The sequence below is a fragment of the Scyliorhinus canicula genome, chromosome 8 (assembly GCF_902713615.1).
Source record: "Scyliorhinus canicula chromosome 8, sScyCan1.1, whole genome shotgun sequence".
NCBI classification, from domain to species: Eukaryota; Metazoa; Chordata; class Chondrichthyes; order Carcharhiniformes; family Scyliorhinidae; genus Scyliorhinus; species Scyliorhinus canicula.
The window spans coordinates 126418933-126435587 of NC_052153.1; the positions used below are offsets into that span (position 1 = coordinate 126418933).

At 43.8% G+C, this 16655-nt stretch overlaps 1 protein-coding gene across 10 annotated transcripts in view; it reads right to left on the reverse strand.

Annotated features, from left to right (window-relative positions):
* rgmb (repulsive guidance molecule BMP co-receptor b) overlaps nucleotides 1-16655 on the reverse strand; it is a 227509-nt gene that overhangs the window by 84418 nt on the left and 126436 nt on the right. For 3 of the 10 annotated variants that reach the window (XM_038805200.1, XM_038805197.1, XM_038805198.1), the window contains one exon: nucleotides 9582-9640. The exons of 5 other annotated variants lie outside the window; for them this stretch is intronic. In XM_038805200.1, the coding sequence (XP_038661128.1) occupies nucleotides 9582-9635 (54 nt within the window). In that variant the 5' untranslated portion in view covers nucleotides 9636-9640. Of the gene's footprint in view, nucleotides 1-9577; nucleotides 9641-16181; nucleotides 16254-16655 lie in introns of those variants that run through there. 2 more of the 10 variants (XM_038805196.1, XM_038805206.1) reach the window with 2 other exon arrangements.

The window sequence follows — 16655 nt, forward strand, 5'->3', positions numbered from 1 at the left end:
AGGCAACAGAGCTACAATAGCACGTCTTTATGGGGGAGGAATTGAGGACGTTGTATTCATGAACCTTCAACACACACACACACAGATTCCCAGTGATTGCACACAAGATGAATGCAAATAAGAAAGAACTACATAGTACAAAACTTGAACATTTCTGAAAAGAGTGCAATGTTGCCAAAGCTTTTTTCCTTGTATTCATCAGGACGAACACAAGGCCACATTTCAAATAATCACTGCAATTTATACTACAGAAGATAAGGGTGCTGCATGATGGCAAGCCAACTATGACTGGCCAAGTTGTCGCCATGGAAAAAGCAATGGTGAGCTATAGGCTCCCAGGTAATTCAAACAAGACCCAAGGCTTGGACATATTCCTTTTGTTTGCAGCGAGCAGGTTCCTGCCTGTGAATGAATGTCACTTCTGGCAAGCATCATCCACGTCACAAGCTCAACTCATGATCTTAAATCGGTTGTTTATGTAGCTATTGGCACACTCAGGATTATTCAGCAAGTGCTGCTCAATTACGGAATGGCATCTAAAATTAGATGTTTTGTTTTTGTTTTTGCAAGCATGCACTGGTTCATTACAGTCTGTACTCTGCCTATTATGTACAACCGAAAGAAGGAAGAGTAAAATGACTGCTTTATGCATTAAAAAAGATTGCAACAAAGAGAAGACATTCTTCAAAGTTCAGTGAGTGCACTTAAGCTTTAGTTGTCTTTACAAGAAGTGCCAGGAGTAAACCTGAGCAGCCTCCTTTTTATGTCCTTTGGACTATTTTGACAAAGTAAATTGTTACTGTCATTGATTAATGTAAGCAAAAGACATAGGAACATACAAATTAGGAGCAGGAGAATGCTACACAGGCCCTGTTCTACCATCCAATAAGGTCACGGCTGATCTCATGTTAACCTCAACATCACATTCCTGCCCACCTCCAGCAACCTTTCATCAACTTGCTTGTCACGAATCTATCTACTTCTGCTTTAAGGATATTTAAAGACTCTGCCTCAACTACCCTTTGTGGGAGGGAATTGCAAAGTCTACTCTCAAAGAAAGAAAATACTGTATCTTGGTCTTAAATGGACGAAATCTTATTTTTCAAACAGTGGCCTTTCGTTCTAGATTCTCATACAAGAAAAAACATCCTTTCCACATCCACGCCTGCCAATTCCCCTCAGGACTGTATATTTTTCAATCAAGCCACCTCTTACTCTTTTAAACTCCAGTGGATACACACCTAGCCTGTCCAGCCTTTCCACATAGGACAATCCCCTCATTCCTGATATTAAACTAGTAAACCTTTTCTGAACTGCTTCTGTAGAATCCGCACAGAGTGAACACACATGGAACGATGGGTAGGTTGCAAAAATACTGGTTTATCTGCGGCACTGAGGACCCGGGTTCGAATCCCAGCCCTGGGTCACTGTCCAAGAGTAGTTTGCACATTCGCCCCATGACTGTGTGGGTTTCACCCCGCTAAATTGCCCCTTAATTGGGAAAGAAAAACAATTGGCTACTGTAAAAAAAAAATTTTAATAATGGTTTATAGACACGTACATTAACTCTCTCTACTCCCTGAAGGGTCTCCCTCCCCAATCAACGCTTAGGTTAGGGTGTTTATACTATGTGGCCTCCTAAAAGGGGAAGCCCCGTCCCATTACTGGGGAAGTCCATACTCTTGTGGAGGTCACGAGGAACTGGATGGTCCACACCCCGTGACCTCCGGAGGGGTTGTAACACTTCTCCCCCTCCCCACAAAAGTCTGGAGTGACGTCCGCGGACAGGCACGAGGGGCCCCTCATTCTCTTTGCCAGGGGTTGGCTTTTGGGGGTCATGTGTGTGGTGTCCAGAGGCGTATACCAGACAGGGGACCGACGCTTGCGCATGGAGCGCCTGGGTGGAGCTGGTGCAGCAGGTGTGGCATTGGGAATCAGCTGGGTGGATTCCGTCGTTGGCTGAATCTTCATGTCAGAGTTGAATGGGTCTGCGTCTGGCATCTTTGCGTCCTTGACGTCAACAGTTGGTGGAGCCAGGGCCAGCGGTGGCAATGGGGGCGGCGAAACATGTGGAACCCGGGTAGCTGGCATTGGGCCCGGTAAATCAAGGACGCGGCTGCAGAGATGGTCCACGTGCCTGTTCGATTAGCAGCCTTGTGCTCACACTTTGTAGGAGACAGATTTGGTCTGTGACAACACCACGGCCAGGATATAAGTGGCACCATCGCCAAAATTCCGTACATGCACCGAATCGTCCGGGGCGAAACTTTGCAGGGGCGTATGGCAGGCCGTGTCCACCTCAGACCTCACCTGGCCGTAGCGGACCTTCCCACCAATGTCCGGGATCACCAAACTCAGTCGGGCATGGAGGCGGCGCCCCATCAGTAGTTTGGATGGCGCAAACTCTGTTGTGGCTTGCGGCGTTTTCCAATAGCACTGGTTCCACTTTATTCACAGTATTTGTTGCGTCTTCAAAGAACTCCAATAAATTGGTTATACATGATTTCCCTTTCACAAAACCATGTTGATTCTGCCTGATTATCTTGAACTTATCTAAGTACCCTGTTGTAACATCTTTAATAACAGCTTCTAGCATTTTCCCTATGACAGATACGAAGCTAAAATAAGTTGAAATTACAGATATAGTAGTTTCAGGAAAAAAAACACCCTGCATTGTTGTTCTAGGATCAAATGTTGATGAACTGATGATGTTTAGGAGTTTGGTATGGTAATACAGTGTTTATAGCCCTGCTGACTGACCATTCCTTCAGAACCAGAACTGATTGCTGGCAGGTAGAGTACAGACAATCAAAATGAACGTACTCCCGACCTACATCTCCAAAGCCATCTTTAATATGGTGAACAAACTAATCATGGAACTCGAGTGGGGAGGGGATAAGCACCCGAGGATCCAAAAAAAGAGTTTTACAAAGGAAAAATGTATGGGAGGCCTGGCCCTCCCAAAGCTACGGTTCTACAACTGGGCGGCCACTGCAGAAAGAGTGAAGGAACCAGAAGCGGAATGGGTGAGGGTGGAGGGCTGAGCCTGATGCAGCTAAAAGTGGCGCACAGAGCTCACCTAACCAAAGCCCGAATGATCAGGTTCCTGTATAGGGACGTCCCTCCTAGCGCTAGTCACGATTGCGCACCCACCCCCGCCAACCAAATACACAAGGAGCCCAGTGGTAGCGGCTACGCTTCAAACATGGTATCAAATGAGACAGCACTTTGGTCTAACCAAAATATCAGCTGGAGCCCCGATCTGTAACAACCACACAATGGACGCCACCTTCAAAAGGTGGAGATAGGACGAGGGTACACTGACAGTTAGCGACATGTACAGAGATGACAGGATAGCGACCTAGGAGGAGCTCACTGAGAAGTTCCGACTACCCAAAGGGAACGAGATGCGGTACATACAAGTCCGGAACTTCCTCCGCAGGGAAACCACAGCGTACCCCCAGATACCGAGACATTCACTGGTTGAGGAACTGCGATGCGGGCAACCTGGGGAAGGGGAACAAAGGGGACTGTTGGAGGATGTACAATCCCCCCTGGATGAGACGAGGGAGAACTGGGAGGAGGATCTGGGCATCAAAGTCGGGCGAGGAGGACTCTGGATCGAAGCACTACATTGGGCAAACTCCACTTCCACTTGTGCAGGGCTGAGCCTGATGCAGCTAAAAGTGGCACACAGAGCTCACCTAACCAAAGCCCGAATGATCAGGTTCTTCCCAGAGGTGGAGAAAAAATGTGAACTGTGCGAGGCAGGCCCTGCCAACCACACACACATGTTCTGGGCTTGCTCCAGATTGGTGGGGCTTTAGACAACCTTTTTCGAGGCAATGTCCAAGGTGATGTGGGTGAGGGTGCAGCCAGGCCACAAAATGGCAGTCTTTGGCGTATCAGACCAGCCAGAACACTTTATGTGGAGGGGGCCCAATCTTTGCCTCATTAATCGCCTACTGAAGAATTCTGCTCGGCTGGTTGGCCGACCTGTTGGAATTCCTCCAACTGGAAAAGATAAAATTTGCCATCACGGGTCAGTGGAGGGCTTCCACAAGACGTGGAAGGCAGTCACAAACCTAATTCAAGACCTATTCGCAGCTAGCAACCAGTAGGGGATGGTAGAAAGGTGCACTAGAGACACTGAGCAGAAGGGAAGGTTGGGGGGGGGGGGGGGGGGGGGGGGACCACAAAGGCCCCGGGAAAAAATAGCCATGAGCATGACCACAGGGGATGGGGCCCGAGGGCAAGTGGAAAACCAGAGGGAACAGCAACACGTGGGCAACTCACACTGGGGCTAGCGTCAAGAACGGTAGCCGAGTCAGGTCCATGGCCATGGAAGGAGGAGAAATAAGTTGTTGAATGTATAGTAATCCGTGTTTGTTTGCCAGTTCTCTCATTGTAATTTTGTTGATATTTGTCGTGTACGTCAGTTTTTAGTTGTCTTCCCAAACACTATGTGTGGCTATGAAACCTGTAAACTAATCATACAAACTGTAACATAAAAGTTGTGAAAACCTATAAAAACATTTAAAAAAGATAACCAGAACTGAGAAATGGTCAACAGGATTGTTTCTTATTGGAATTCTAAGTAGATTAATGAAAACTTTAGATTGAATAAAAGATTTTAACTTTTGTTGATTCCCCCATGTAATGAGAACCTAAATGAGTAATTGTCACTATGGGTGATATAGTGAGGTAAAGGATGTACAAGAAATAAATTATATTTGTGTCGTGCTTTTCACAACTGGAGGAGATCCTGAATTGCTTCACAGTCAATTTGGTTAACTCAACATTTAAAGCTCATTAAATTAATGTCTAATTATTGACCCAAGTTAGGTGACAGAAAACAGAAAAAGGGCTAACAGCTAATCAGACTGGCAGGAAATGACTGGTGTTGCCTAATAAGGATCTATATTATGGCCTCAGTGATTTACTATATTTATAACACACCATATATCCAAGTTTGTTGATAACACAATGATTGGTGATATAGTAAGCAGTGCAGATAGGAGCATAACATTACAAAGAGACATTGGCAGATTAAGTGAGTCGGTAAAACTGTGGCAGGCGCATTTAGACTCAGGGAAATTTGAGGTAATCTTTTATGGACCAAAAAGTGGAAGATCCAAATATTATTTAAATGATGAAAAGCTAAGAACATTGGAGGTCCAAAGAGATTCAGAGATCCACATACACAGATCACTAAATAATAGTCAGATTTTTTAAAAAACGATAATGGAATGATGTGCTTTATAACTGGAAGGACTGAATTAGACAAGAGGGGTTATCTAGAGCTGTACAAAGTCATGGTTAGATTACATCAGACATGCTGTGTACAGTTCTGGGTACTGCAGTATAGAAAGGAGGTATTAGCCTTCGAAGGATTGAAGCTCAGATTTACCAACCTGCTACAAGGCTCCAAGGTTTATTTATAAGAATAGATTACATATTCCCGCCTTGTATAGCAGGAAGTGATCAGCAGACCAGTCAGATGGACAGAAAAGAGGCAAATCGAATTCAATCAGCAGAAGTGTGAGGTAAAACATTTGGGGAAGGTAAACAAGATTAGGAAATAAATGATCCTTGAAGGTAGCAGGATAGGTAGATAAAGTGTGAACAGACAAATGGGATTGTTTCCTTTAGTAGCTAAGAAATAGAATACAAGAGCACAGGGGGTATCCTGGAACTGTATAAAACATTAGTTATGCCACAGCTAGAGTGCTGCTTCACTTCACTGTTACAGGAAAGACACTGTTGCACTGGAAAGGTTAATTATGAGGGTATAAAGAGAGCTGACTAAAATGAACTGGGAAACCAGGTTAAGGTATTGGTCAGTAGAGTTGCAGTGGCAGACATTTAAGAAAATATTTCATAATACTCAGCACAGATACATTCCAATGAGAAAGACTCGAAGGGAAGGATGTGCCTCCAGGGCTGACTAAGGAAGTTAAAGATAGTATCAAATTGAAAGATTTGTGGCTGGTCAGAAAAAAAAGAAAAATAATCGCTTATTGTCACAAGTAGGCTTCAATGAAGTTACTGTGAAAAGCCCCTAGTCGCCACATTCCGGCACACGTTCTGGGAGGCCGGTATGGGAATTGAACTAGTGTTGCTGGCCTTGTTCTGCATTACAAGCCAGCTGTTTAGCCCACTTTGCTAAACCAGCCCCAGATTGGACAGAATATTAAAAAATGAAGAAAAGAACAATAAGGAAGAATAAATTAGAGTACGAGATAAAACTAGCTAGAAAGGTAAAAACAGTAAGAGTTTATATAGGTATTTAAAAAGAAAAAAAGTAAAGCTAACATTGGTCCTCTAGATTGTGGGGACTGACGATGAATTAAAAGACATTTTGCATCTATCTTCACTGTAGTGCATAGGTGGGGGAGTGGGCATCGCTAGGGTGCTTTTTCAGAGGGTTTGTGCCGACACAATGGGCTAAATGGCCTCCTTCTGCACTGTATGAATTCTGTTCTATATTCTAACATTCAGATAGGAAAGTAAGTTGTGAAGAGGACATAAGAAGTCTGAGAAGGGATATACATAGGTTAGATGAGTGGGCAAAAATTTGCCAGATAGACTAGAACGTGGGAAAATTTTAACTTTTCCACTTTGACAGGACAAATAGAAAAGCAACATACTATCTAAAGTCAGAGATTGCAGAACTCTGGGATTAAGACGGACCTGGGTGTCTTGGTAGATGAATCACAAAAAGGAGGCAAATGGTATGTTGGCCTTTATAGCAAGAAGATTCGAGTACAGGACAGGGATATCTTGCTGCAATTATATTGTGCTTGGTGAGACCACACATGGAAAATTGTGCACAGTTTTGGTCTCCTTATCTGAGGAAGGAAGTTTTTTGTATAGAGGGAGTGCAGAGAATGTTTACACGACTGACTCCTAGGATGCTGGGACTGATGTATGAGGAAAGATCAGCCGGTTATGGTTATATTCCCTGGAGTTCAGAAGGGGGGATCTTATAGAAACTATAAAATTCTAACAGGACTAGACAGCGTAGATGCAGGAAGGATGTTCCCGATGGTGGATGTGTCCAGAACCAGGGGTCACAGTCTGAGGATACGGGGTAGACCATTTAGGACTAAGATGAGGTGGGATTTCTTCACCCAGAGAGTGATGAGCCTGTGGAATTCACTACCACAGAAAGTACTTGAGGCCAAATCATTGTGGACTGGATTCTTCGGTCCCCCAGCTGCGCGTTTCTCCGCGGCAGGAGGCGGTACGCCATCCGCTGATGGCGGGATTCTCTGTTCCCGCTACTGTCAATGGGATTGCCCATTAAAGCCACCCCACGCTGCCGGGAAACCTGCGGCCAGGTGTGCGCTGCCAGCAGGACCAGTGAAGAACGGGAGAATTCCGGCCTGTACTTTTTCAAGAAGAAGTTAGATATAGCTCTTGGAGCAAAAGGGATGAAAGGATAAGATGGGGGTGGGGGGGAGCGGAGAGGAATGGACAGGCTAATGAGTTTCTTTTAATAATTTTTTTTCATTGTGTTTTTGAACAAAGTATATTTACCGTTATGTACACAGAATAAGATATATATATGTTTATATATACATATATAGAGAAGGGCACACACAAGCATACCCAAAAAAAGTAATAATTAAAAAGGAAATAAAATATAAAATAAAATAACTGGTAGGGTATTATGCACCAGCTCAACAGCAGCAAATCTACAACTGGCAAAATTATTTCCAACACATAAGTAGCAACTGTTTGTTGGGGGGGGGGGGGGGGGGGGGGGGGGAGAGAGAGAGAGAGAGAGAGAGAGAGAGAGAGAGGAGAGAGAGAGAGAGGTAGATATACATTTGGGTTCCAGAGAAACAATTACAGAGGGCAATACTCAAATGGGTCTGGTGTTGGTATTGTCTACAGGCAAATGAGTTGAATGATCAGCCAGAGATAGATATATTTCAGATTTTAAAAACGGTTAAATGGATATGAGGAACAGGTGAGGAGGTGAATTTGAGACCAGGAGGGGATCAGCCATGATCTGATTGAATGGCAGAGCAGGCTTCAAAGGCTGAATTGCCCACTTCTGCCCCTAATTCCTATGTTCCTATAGTAAATGGCACACCAGACTCAAAGAGCTGAATGGCCTACTCCTGCTCCCTATGTTTTTAAGTTAGTATGCAGGTACAGCAATTGATTTGGAAGGCAAATGGAATGTTTAACATTTATTTTTTGAGGAATGGCATATAACAGTAGATATGTTTTGCTACACTTGTGCAGGGCATTGGTAAGAGCACATCTGGATTGCTGTGTACAATTTTGGCTCCTTAAATAGTTAAGAGAAGAATCACTCAACTGATTCCTGGAATGAAAGGGTTATCTTATGAAGAAAAGTTGGATGAGTTGGGCCTGCATCTATGGAGTTGCGAAGGAAGGATTAAGTGACCTTATTGAAGCATATATGTTACTGAGGGAACTTGAACAGAGTGGATGCTGAGAGGATGTTTCGCCTTGTGGGAGAGACCAAAACTAGGCACACTATTAAAAATAAGCATCTCCCATTTAAGGCAGAGATTAGGAGAATTTGTTTCTCTCTCAGGGGTTCCTGGTCTGTGAAACTCTTCCTCAGAGAGCAGTGGAGGGTCCTGGGTCACTGGACATTTTGAAGACAGAGGTAGATAGATTCTTGACTGACAAAGTAGTCAAAAGGGTATCGGGGTAGGCAGGAAATTAGTGCTAAGCCACAATTAGGTCAGCCATGATCTTATTGAATGTTGGAGCAGGTTGAAAGGGCGAAATGGCCTCATTTTTGTTCCTAATTTATATGTACATATGTAACTTTTAGAATTTAGAAAGGATTTGATAGCGTAGAATAGGATAAACATTTTTCACTCGTGTGGATGTCTAGGACAAAGGGACCTTAAAATCAGAGGCAGGTTAATCAGGAGGAGAGTGTAAGAAACACCCCTTCACAAAGAGGATGCTAGCAGTATGGAATTCTCATCCATAAAAAGCAGTAGGCACAAGCTTAAATAATAATTTTCGATCTGAGATTGCTAACTATGGGTATAAATTAATATACAGCCAAGGATGGAGTTCAGAAACAGATCAGTCACAATTTCATTGAATGTCGGAAAACAGGCTCGATGAGCCAAATGACATAGAACAGTTCCTCAGTTCCTATGTGACAATTGGATACCATAGTCTGGATTTTCGTAACAAACGACAGCCTCTCAATCATTGTGAAAATGGAAGAGATCAAAAAAAGTGAAAGTCTTGCTCCCAATCACAGAATCTACCATTTTTGTGGGGGTGGGAAAGGGCCTGGTCAGAATTTGCACATGTGGGTTTTGCGGTGGCAGGATTCAAGGGTTATGGGGATAAGGCAAGCAAGTGGAGTTGAAGATTATCTCATCAAATTAGTCATGATCTCATTGAATGGCGGAGTAGATTTGGTGGGCCGAATGGCTTACTTCTGCTCAACTTCTTATGGTCAAAGTCCACGTCCCCTGAGTGAATAAAAAAAGTTGGACAGTGAGACTGCATCTGAAGTGCTATGTGCAGTTTAATTCTCTATATTTGAAGAAAAGATATATACTTGCTCGTTGGGATGAAGGGGCTGCCAAATGATGAGAAGCTGAGTAAATTGGGCCCATATTCTCTGGAGGTAAGAAAAAGAGACAATCTTATTAAAACCTGGAGAATTCTGAAGGGGCTGCCACAGAATCCCTACAGTGGTGAAGGAGGCCATTCGGTCCATCGAGTCTGCACCAAACGTCTGAAAGAGCACTCTATCTAGGCCCACTCCCCGCCTATCCCAGTAACCACATAACCCCACCGAATCATTGGGTGCTCAGGGACAATTTTGAATGGCCAATCCACCTAACCTGCACATCTTTGGACTATGGGAGGAAATCGGAGCACCCGGTGGAAACACACGCAGGCACGGGGAGAAAGTAGGTTACCCAAGCTTGGAATCAAATCAGAGTCCCTGGCACTGTGAGGCAGTAGCGCTAACCACTGTGTCACAGTGCTGCTTGATAGAGTGGATGTCGAGAGATTGGATTGTTTCTATTGGCCGGGGAAAAAACACAGGGCCAGAGTATTAGGATAAGGAACCAATCATTTCGGGCTGTGATGAGGAGAAATTACTTCACTCAAAGGTAATTCAAAGTGAATTCTTCACCCGGGGGTTCTGGGTGCTCCATCATTAAATAAATTTAAGGCGAGGAAAGACAGATTTTTGGTCTCTCAGGGAATTGAGGGATATGGGGAGCAGGCTGGAAAATGCAGTGGAAGCCCAGGATCATATTCAATGCAGCAGGCTCAATGGTCAATGGTGGGGTGTCTCCAATTGGGGCCCACCGATCGGCAGGCCGGCCTCCTGCTCCCCAGGCCTCTTTTCTTACGCGCCGGCTCCTGAATTCCCGCGCCATGTTGCATCAGGGCAAGCACGTTGAGGGAGGCAACCACGCATGCGCAGGTTGGTGCGGCGCATATTTTGCACTGGGATGGGAGCAGTGTGAACTGCTCCAGCGCCGTGCTGGCCCCTGTAGGGGCCAGAATTGGTACTCCCAGCGGCCCGTTCACGCCGTTGTGAAATGCGACGGCGTTTCCAACAGCGTGGACACTCTGCCGCCAAATGGGAGAATCCCGCCCCATGTGTCTGCGTGGGTTTCCCCAGAGTGCTCCGGTTTCCTCCCACAGTCCAAAGGTTAGGTGAATTGGCTGTGCTAAATTGCCCTTAGTGTCCAAAAAAGGGATTGCTGGGTTGCGGGGATAGGGTGGAGGTGTGGGCGTGGGTGGTATGCTCTTAGGGCCGGAGACCTGATGGGCCGAATGGCCTCCTTCTGCACTGTAAATTCTATGATGATTCTATGAAGTAGCAAGTTACATTAGCACCAGCCAAGTGCCAGGCAATGACCATCTCCTACAAGAGAGGATCTAACCACCGCCCCTTAACATTCAGGGCATTACCATTGCTGAATCAACATCCTGGGGGTTACCATTGATCAGAAACTGAACAGGGATAGCCATATTAATACAGTGGCTACCAGGGAAGGTCAAAGGCTAGGAATCCTACAGCTAGTAATTCACCTCCTGACCCCCCCCCCCCCCCCCCCCCCCAAAGCCCACAAGGCACAACTCAGGAGTGTAATGGAATTCACTCCACTTGCCTGGATGAGTGCAGCTCCAAAAACACTCAATAAGTTGACACCATCCAGGACAAAGCAGCCTGCTTGACTGCTCCCCCTTCCACAAATTTCAAACCCTCCACCACCAACGAACAGTGGCAGCCGTGTGTATTATGTACAAGATGCACCGCAGTAACTCACCAAGGTTCGTTAGACAGCATCTTCCAAACCCACAGCCACTACCTTCTAGAAGGACAAGAGCAGATACCTGGGAACCCCACCACCTCGATGTCCCCCTCCAAGTCACTCACCACCCCAACTTGGAAATATATCAGTGATACTTCACTATTGCTGTGACAACATCCTGGAACACCCTCCCTAACAGCACAGTGGGTGTGCCCACACTTCAAGGACTGCAGCAGTTCAATAAGGCAACTCACCACCACCTTCTGAAGGGCAACTAGGGATGGGCAATAAATGCGACCAGCGACGCCCACATCCCGTAAATGAATTTTAAAAAGCATGAGGATGAGCATCGATTTAAGATAACTTGCAATAGTTCGAAAGGGAGATGGGAAATGCTTTAACGCAGCAAATTGTTGTAATCTGGAATACCTGAGTTGCCTGAAAGGGCGGTGGAAGCAGGCTCAATATTAACTTTCAAAGGGGAATTGAATAAATATTTAATGGGGAATAAACTGCATCATTATGGAGAGAAAAAAAAAGAGGAGGGTGAGTAATTGGACAGCACTTTCAAAGAGCCAGCACAGACATGATAGACTGAATGGGCTCTTTCTGTCCTAAATAATTCCAACAGTCAGTAAATTTACCCACTAAATCATTAGGACAGCTTCCACGAAAACACATCATGAGAAGCAGAAATACAATTTAGAATGAAGAGTCACAGTGGCTATATATTTTAATTATGGATTGTGTAAAATAACTGTACAGCGGTTCAGAGATCTAGATGAAGCTCCTGCAGACTGCATGCTTTGCCCATGTTATCTTTCTCAACTGACCCAATTACTGCCAGAACCATCTGGAAGGACCATGAATAATTGGGCAGTCACTGCTGTTGATTTCGATTTCCAAATCTTTAGTTACAGGTTCAGGTAAAGGCCATGTGTGCAGGAAAAGCATTGTTGTTATATCATCTGGCCGACTGTCAATCAATGAAAGGGATTGAGCATTACAACCAGTAAGCAGTAATAACAAGCGCGATTCTCACTTGTGAAGAATGTGCAGTTGACTGAATTATGAGGCTGTGACGAATCCTGCAGTACCATCGATCACATGTCTACCATACTTCTTACATACACGCTAGTTATTACTGCTACCCAATCAGAAGATATGCAATTCTCTCCACATTTATCACAGACATTGTACTAATCTGATATAGATTAAACAGGCTGCTGGATAAATAAGTCAAACACAGAAAGGAAATGAGACGATCAAATAAAACTCTGCTCGGTTATTAAAGTGACATTATCTTTGTTCTCGGAAGGGTAAAAAGGCCAACATGCAGATAAGTATGCTATTTGTACTTCAAGTATTATGAACCAAGTATTATGGTAATTTTGCAATGCAGTTCAAGGTGAACTTTATCATCCTTTCAATCACTGGACTTATTATTCTACTGGTCATCTTCCAATGTCATAACTTTTGGCCAGTATTTTATGTGTGTGTGTGTGTGTGTGTGTGTGTGGGAGTGTGAGTGTGAGAGAGGGAGAGAGAGAGAGAAAGGGAAGGAAAGAAACTTGAACATATATGGCTCAAAGAACAATCTCCCAAAATGCTTAATATAATAACTTACTGAGCAGAGAAGTGATTGTTAGGTGAAAGTAGTAATAATTTTACATGCATTATCATGATCCCATAAATAGCAATGAGTTGATCAGTTTTTGGTGGACAAGGAAGTACAGATTTCAACTATATATCTGAAAATTTAGATCACATTATACAAAAACCTAAACCTGATTAATAGGGTGTTCTGAGCTCATCCATTAACTTGGGTGTTGTGTGCTTTCTGAAAATGTACTGTTTAGACTTTCTGAAGCTGAGGCTCAATAATAGCAGCTTGAAGCACAAACAGATTGAGCTAACAAAGCCATGTTGTACTCAAGCAAGTTTCTCTGTAACTTTCCAAATCTGAACATATCTGTTAGGCCTCCAATGACAATTCTCTTAACGCGCAGTGCTGCGATCAAATAACATTTGACGAGTCCGTTAGTTTAGAATAAACTAATTGAAGAGCTAAATACACTGAATGGCACCAAAGCATAAATACAGTGATGTTGAGAAAGTAAATATTTAGTGACATGAACAGTTAGATCATTCCATTGTATCCATTCACTTTCAGTATTATCAACACAGGCTAAACTTCCATCTTAGAATTAGTCCTGATTCTGGAAAATATAAGTGGATCTAAATATTCAAAGTACTCTTCATTGTATTAGATATTCAAAATATGTTCAACAGGTTCACATCAAATTGGCACTCAAATACAGTTGAAATGGTTTATGCCAAATAAATTATGGTCATAGTGGAGCAATGCATTGGAGCATCAGTGTACATATTGGGCGGGATTCTCTGGTTCGCCAGCCGGGTGTTTCTCGGCTGCACGGCATTCTCTGGCGGTAGGGTTCTCTCTTCCCACCGCTCGTCAATGGGATTTCCCATTGAAGCCACCCCACCCTGTTGGGAAACCCGTGGACGTGAGTGCACTGCCAGCGGGAAAAGAGAATTCCAACAGTCGGAGAACTTGGCTATTATAGTTTCTCTACTCCGGGGAGTATCCTATTTCAGGCTAGATGCATCCCAAAGAACATAGAACATAGAACAGTACAGCACAGAACAGGCCCTTCGGCCCTCGATGTTGTGCCGAGCAATGATCACCCTACTCAAACCCACGTATCCACCCTATACCTGTAACCCAACAACCCCCCCCAACCTTACTTTTTTTTTAGGACACTACGGGCAATTTAGCATGGCCAATCCACCTAACCCGCACATCTTTGGACTGTGGGAGGAAACCGGAGCACCCGGAAGAAACCCACGCACACACGGGGAGGACGTGCAGACTCCGCACAGACAGTGACACAGCCGGAAATCGAACATGGGACCCTGGAGCTGTGAAGCATTTATGCTAACCACCATGCTACCGTGCTTCCCCTAAGAGATGAAAGGAAATTGAGGGATAAGGCACAATTAGGCTGCTATCATTTGTTTTGGGGCAGTCATTTCAAGAGTGATGTAGATAGTTGCCTGCCTTGTGTTACTGGCAAATGAAAGCAGAGGGGGAAAAAATTACGGATCATGACATACCTCAGGGGACAGCATTAAAGGTCTGTGTGGAGCATAAACTGCCATAGACCAGTTGGCTGAATTAATTTACAGTGCAGAAACAGGCCAATGTAATTCTATGTAACATCCTCAAAATAATAACAAATTAAAAAACATAATTTATCTTCATTTTGTCTCCATCGCAACACAATAACAACCTCTTTTTGATCAATATAGAACTTCAGGATAATCTTTGATTGGAGTTAACTGGAACTGTAAATCTACAGGTGCAGATCAAGTTTAAGAACAAAGAACAAAGGAAATGACAGCACAGGAACAGGCCCTTCGGCCCTCCCAGCCAATCCAGATCCTTTATCTAAACCTGTCGCCTATTTTCCAAGGATCTACTTCCCTCTGTTCCGTACTTTCAAGTGTCTCAATTACTGCCGTCTTAACAACAAAGATTATGAACTATTTGACTCATCCATATTGTACTATGATAACCTGAAACATTTCAAACAAAACAGAAACACATGATCCAAGTTATCAAGAGATAAATCAAGTTTCACGTCATAAATACAAAATGCACACACAAGAGTTAATTGCTAAGATGACAATATATCTTTTGTATTCGAACAAGGGCTGCAGTTCTTAATTACCAAAATAGATCCACACCTCGATCTTCAGCCCGTCTTTGATGTTTTCCAAAATTGTTGAAATGGAATCTCTTAAAAATTATTTCCAAAGGCAGACAAACATGATGAAAATATTAAAATGTTTTTGAACCCTGACCTACATATTAATAAACACGTTACAGTTTAAAGAGTCCAACTGTTTCCACTATCAGATGACATAATAAATACTTCATCACTGCACTATAAATCACTGAACAGATTAAACATTGCAATCCATTTCTTAGAAGTTATTTCTACCCAGCAAAGTGCTTCTTTTACCCTCAATGAAATATACTGCTCAAAAATTGATTATGTTGTCACTGAGTTCAAACAAGAATTTTACTCTCCAGAAATGTTTCAAATGGTACTGTCCATAAAGGTAGCAAAAGCTCTTCGCCATAAATTCAGATGCCTCCGTGTTACAGATCATGCCTCCAGAGAAAGAAATACTATAGACAAAATGGGAAACATTTGCATGAAGTACAGATAGTGCTGCACATTTATAATACAAATTGGGAAAAGTAGCTAACACCATTTGCACACTTGTGATCCCAACCATGATACCGCATCTGATGGTTGATGTCACAGCTTCCATTGCAGCACAAACAAAAGCCATCCAGAACCTAGCCGAGTGCTGTCATCAGAGTTGTGGATGTGGGGGAATTATGATGTGATGGTGCAGTCTGTAGCCAGGTTTCTAAGCCCACAGTTGTTCAAGGTCGTCCTGCTAGGCCACCCGCAGACTCTTCCAGTGAAAGTCAACAGTCTTCCACCAGTCATGCTGCGGTCACTGGCATAGCACTGTGTAGAAACACTAGGACAGGCAAAGGCAGTAAGGGATTGTACAAAGCTTCACTTTTGTATTCAATACGACACAAATTGGGTCTTAAATTTGGTTTTGAATGCTTATTTTGTGGTGATTTTTATTTTTGCATTGTGACCAAGTACACTGTGATGGTCAGAATCGGGGAAAAGGTAAAGTCTGTGTTGGAGTGTTGGTGAATTGGGGTCGCTAATATTGGTGTCAAACTTGGATGAGTTCTTCACAGACAACCTGGACAGAAAGGGGCTGATTAGGTTGCCTCTTTCATTACCTGCTCCTGCTTCTCACCTTATAACTGGTGGAAGGTTGTCCCCTCATGAGATTGTTCAATATGCAGCTGACCATCTTGACAAATGCTCTGCTGAGTACTGCAGGGTTCCACCAGAACAGCCCGAGCAGTGGAAACATCGAGTCAACATTCTTATCACATTTCATGTAGTAACATGGCTTTCATTGTCTGCATGCTTCACACATATGTGTGGGTTGCACAGAGGAATCATCAGCTATCTGATTAGTGGATACCCTTACCCACCCAGTGACCCTTTGTTTTGCCATGATGACTCAAATGCTGATGGCACAGTGAATGACTTCAAACTTAAACCGCCTTGACTGCTGCCAGGATAGTGAAGCATTGATTGAACTGCATGATTGGCTGCATATAGTTACACAGCAGCTAGCGGTGCGCTAGTGGAGACTCTTTCAATTGTGGTGCAGGGAAAAGTTAATATCTGGTGCCTGCAAAGAGGTGTGTTCTGCATTCAA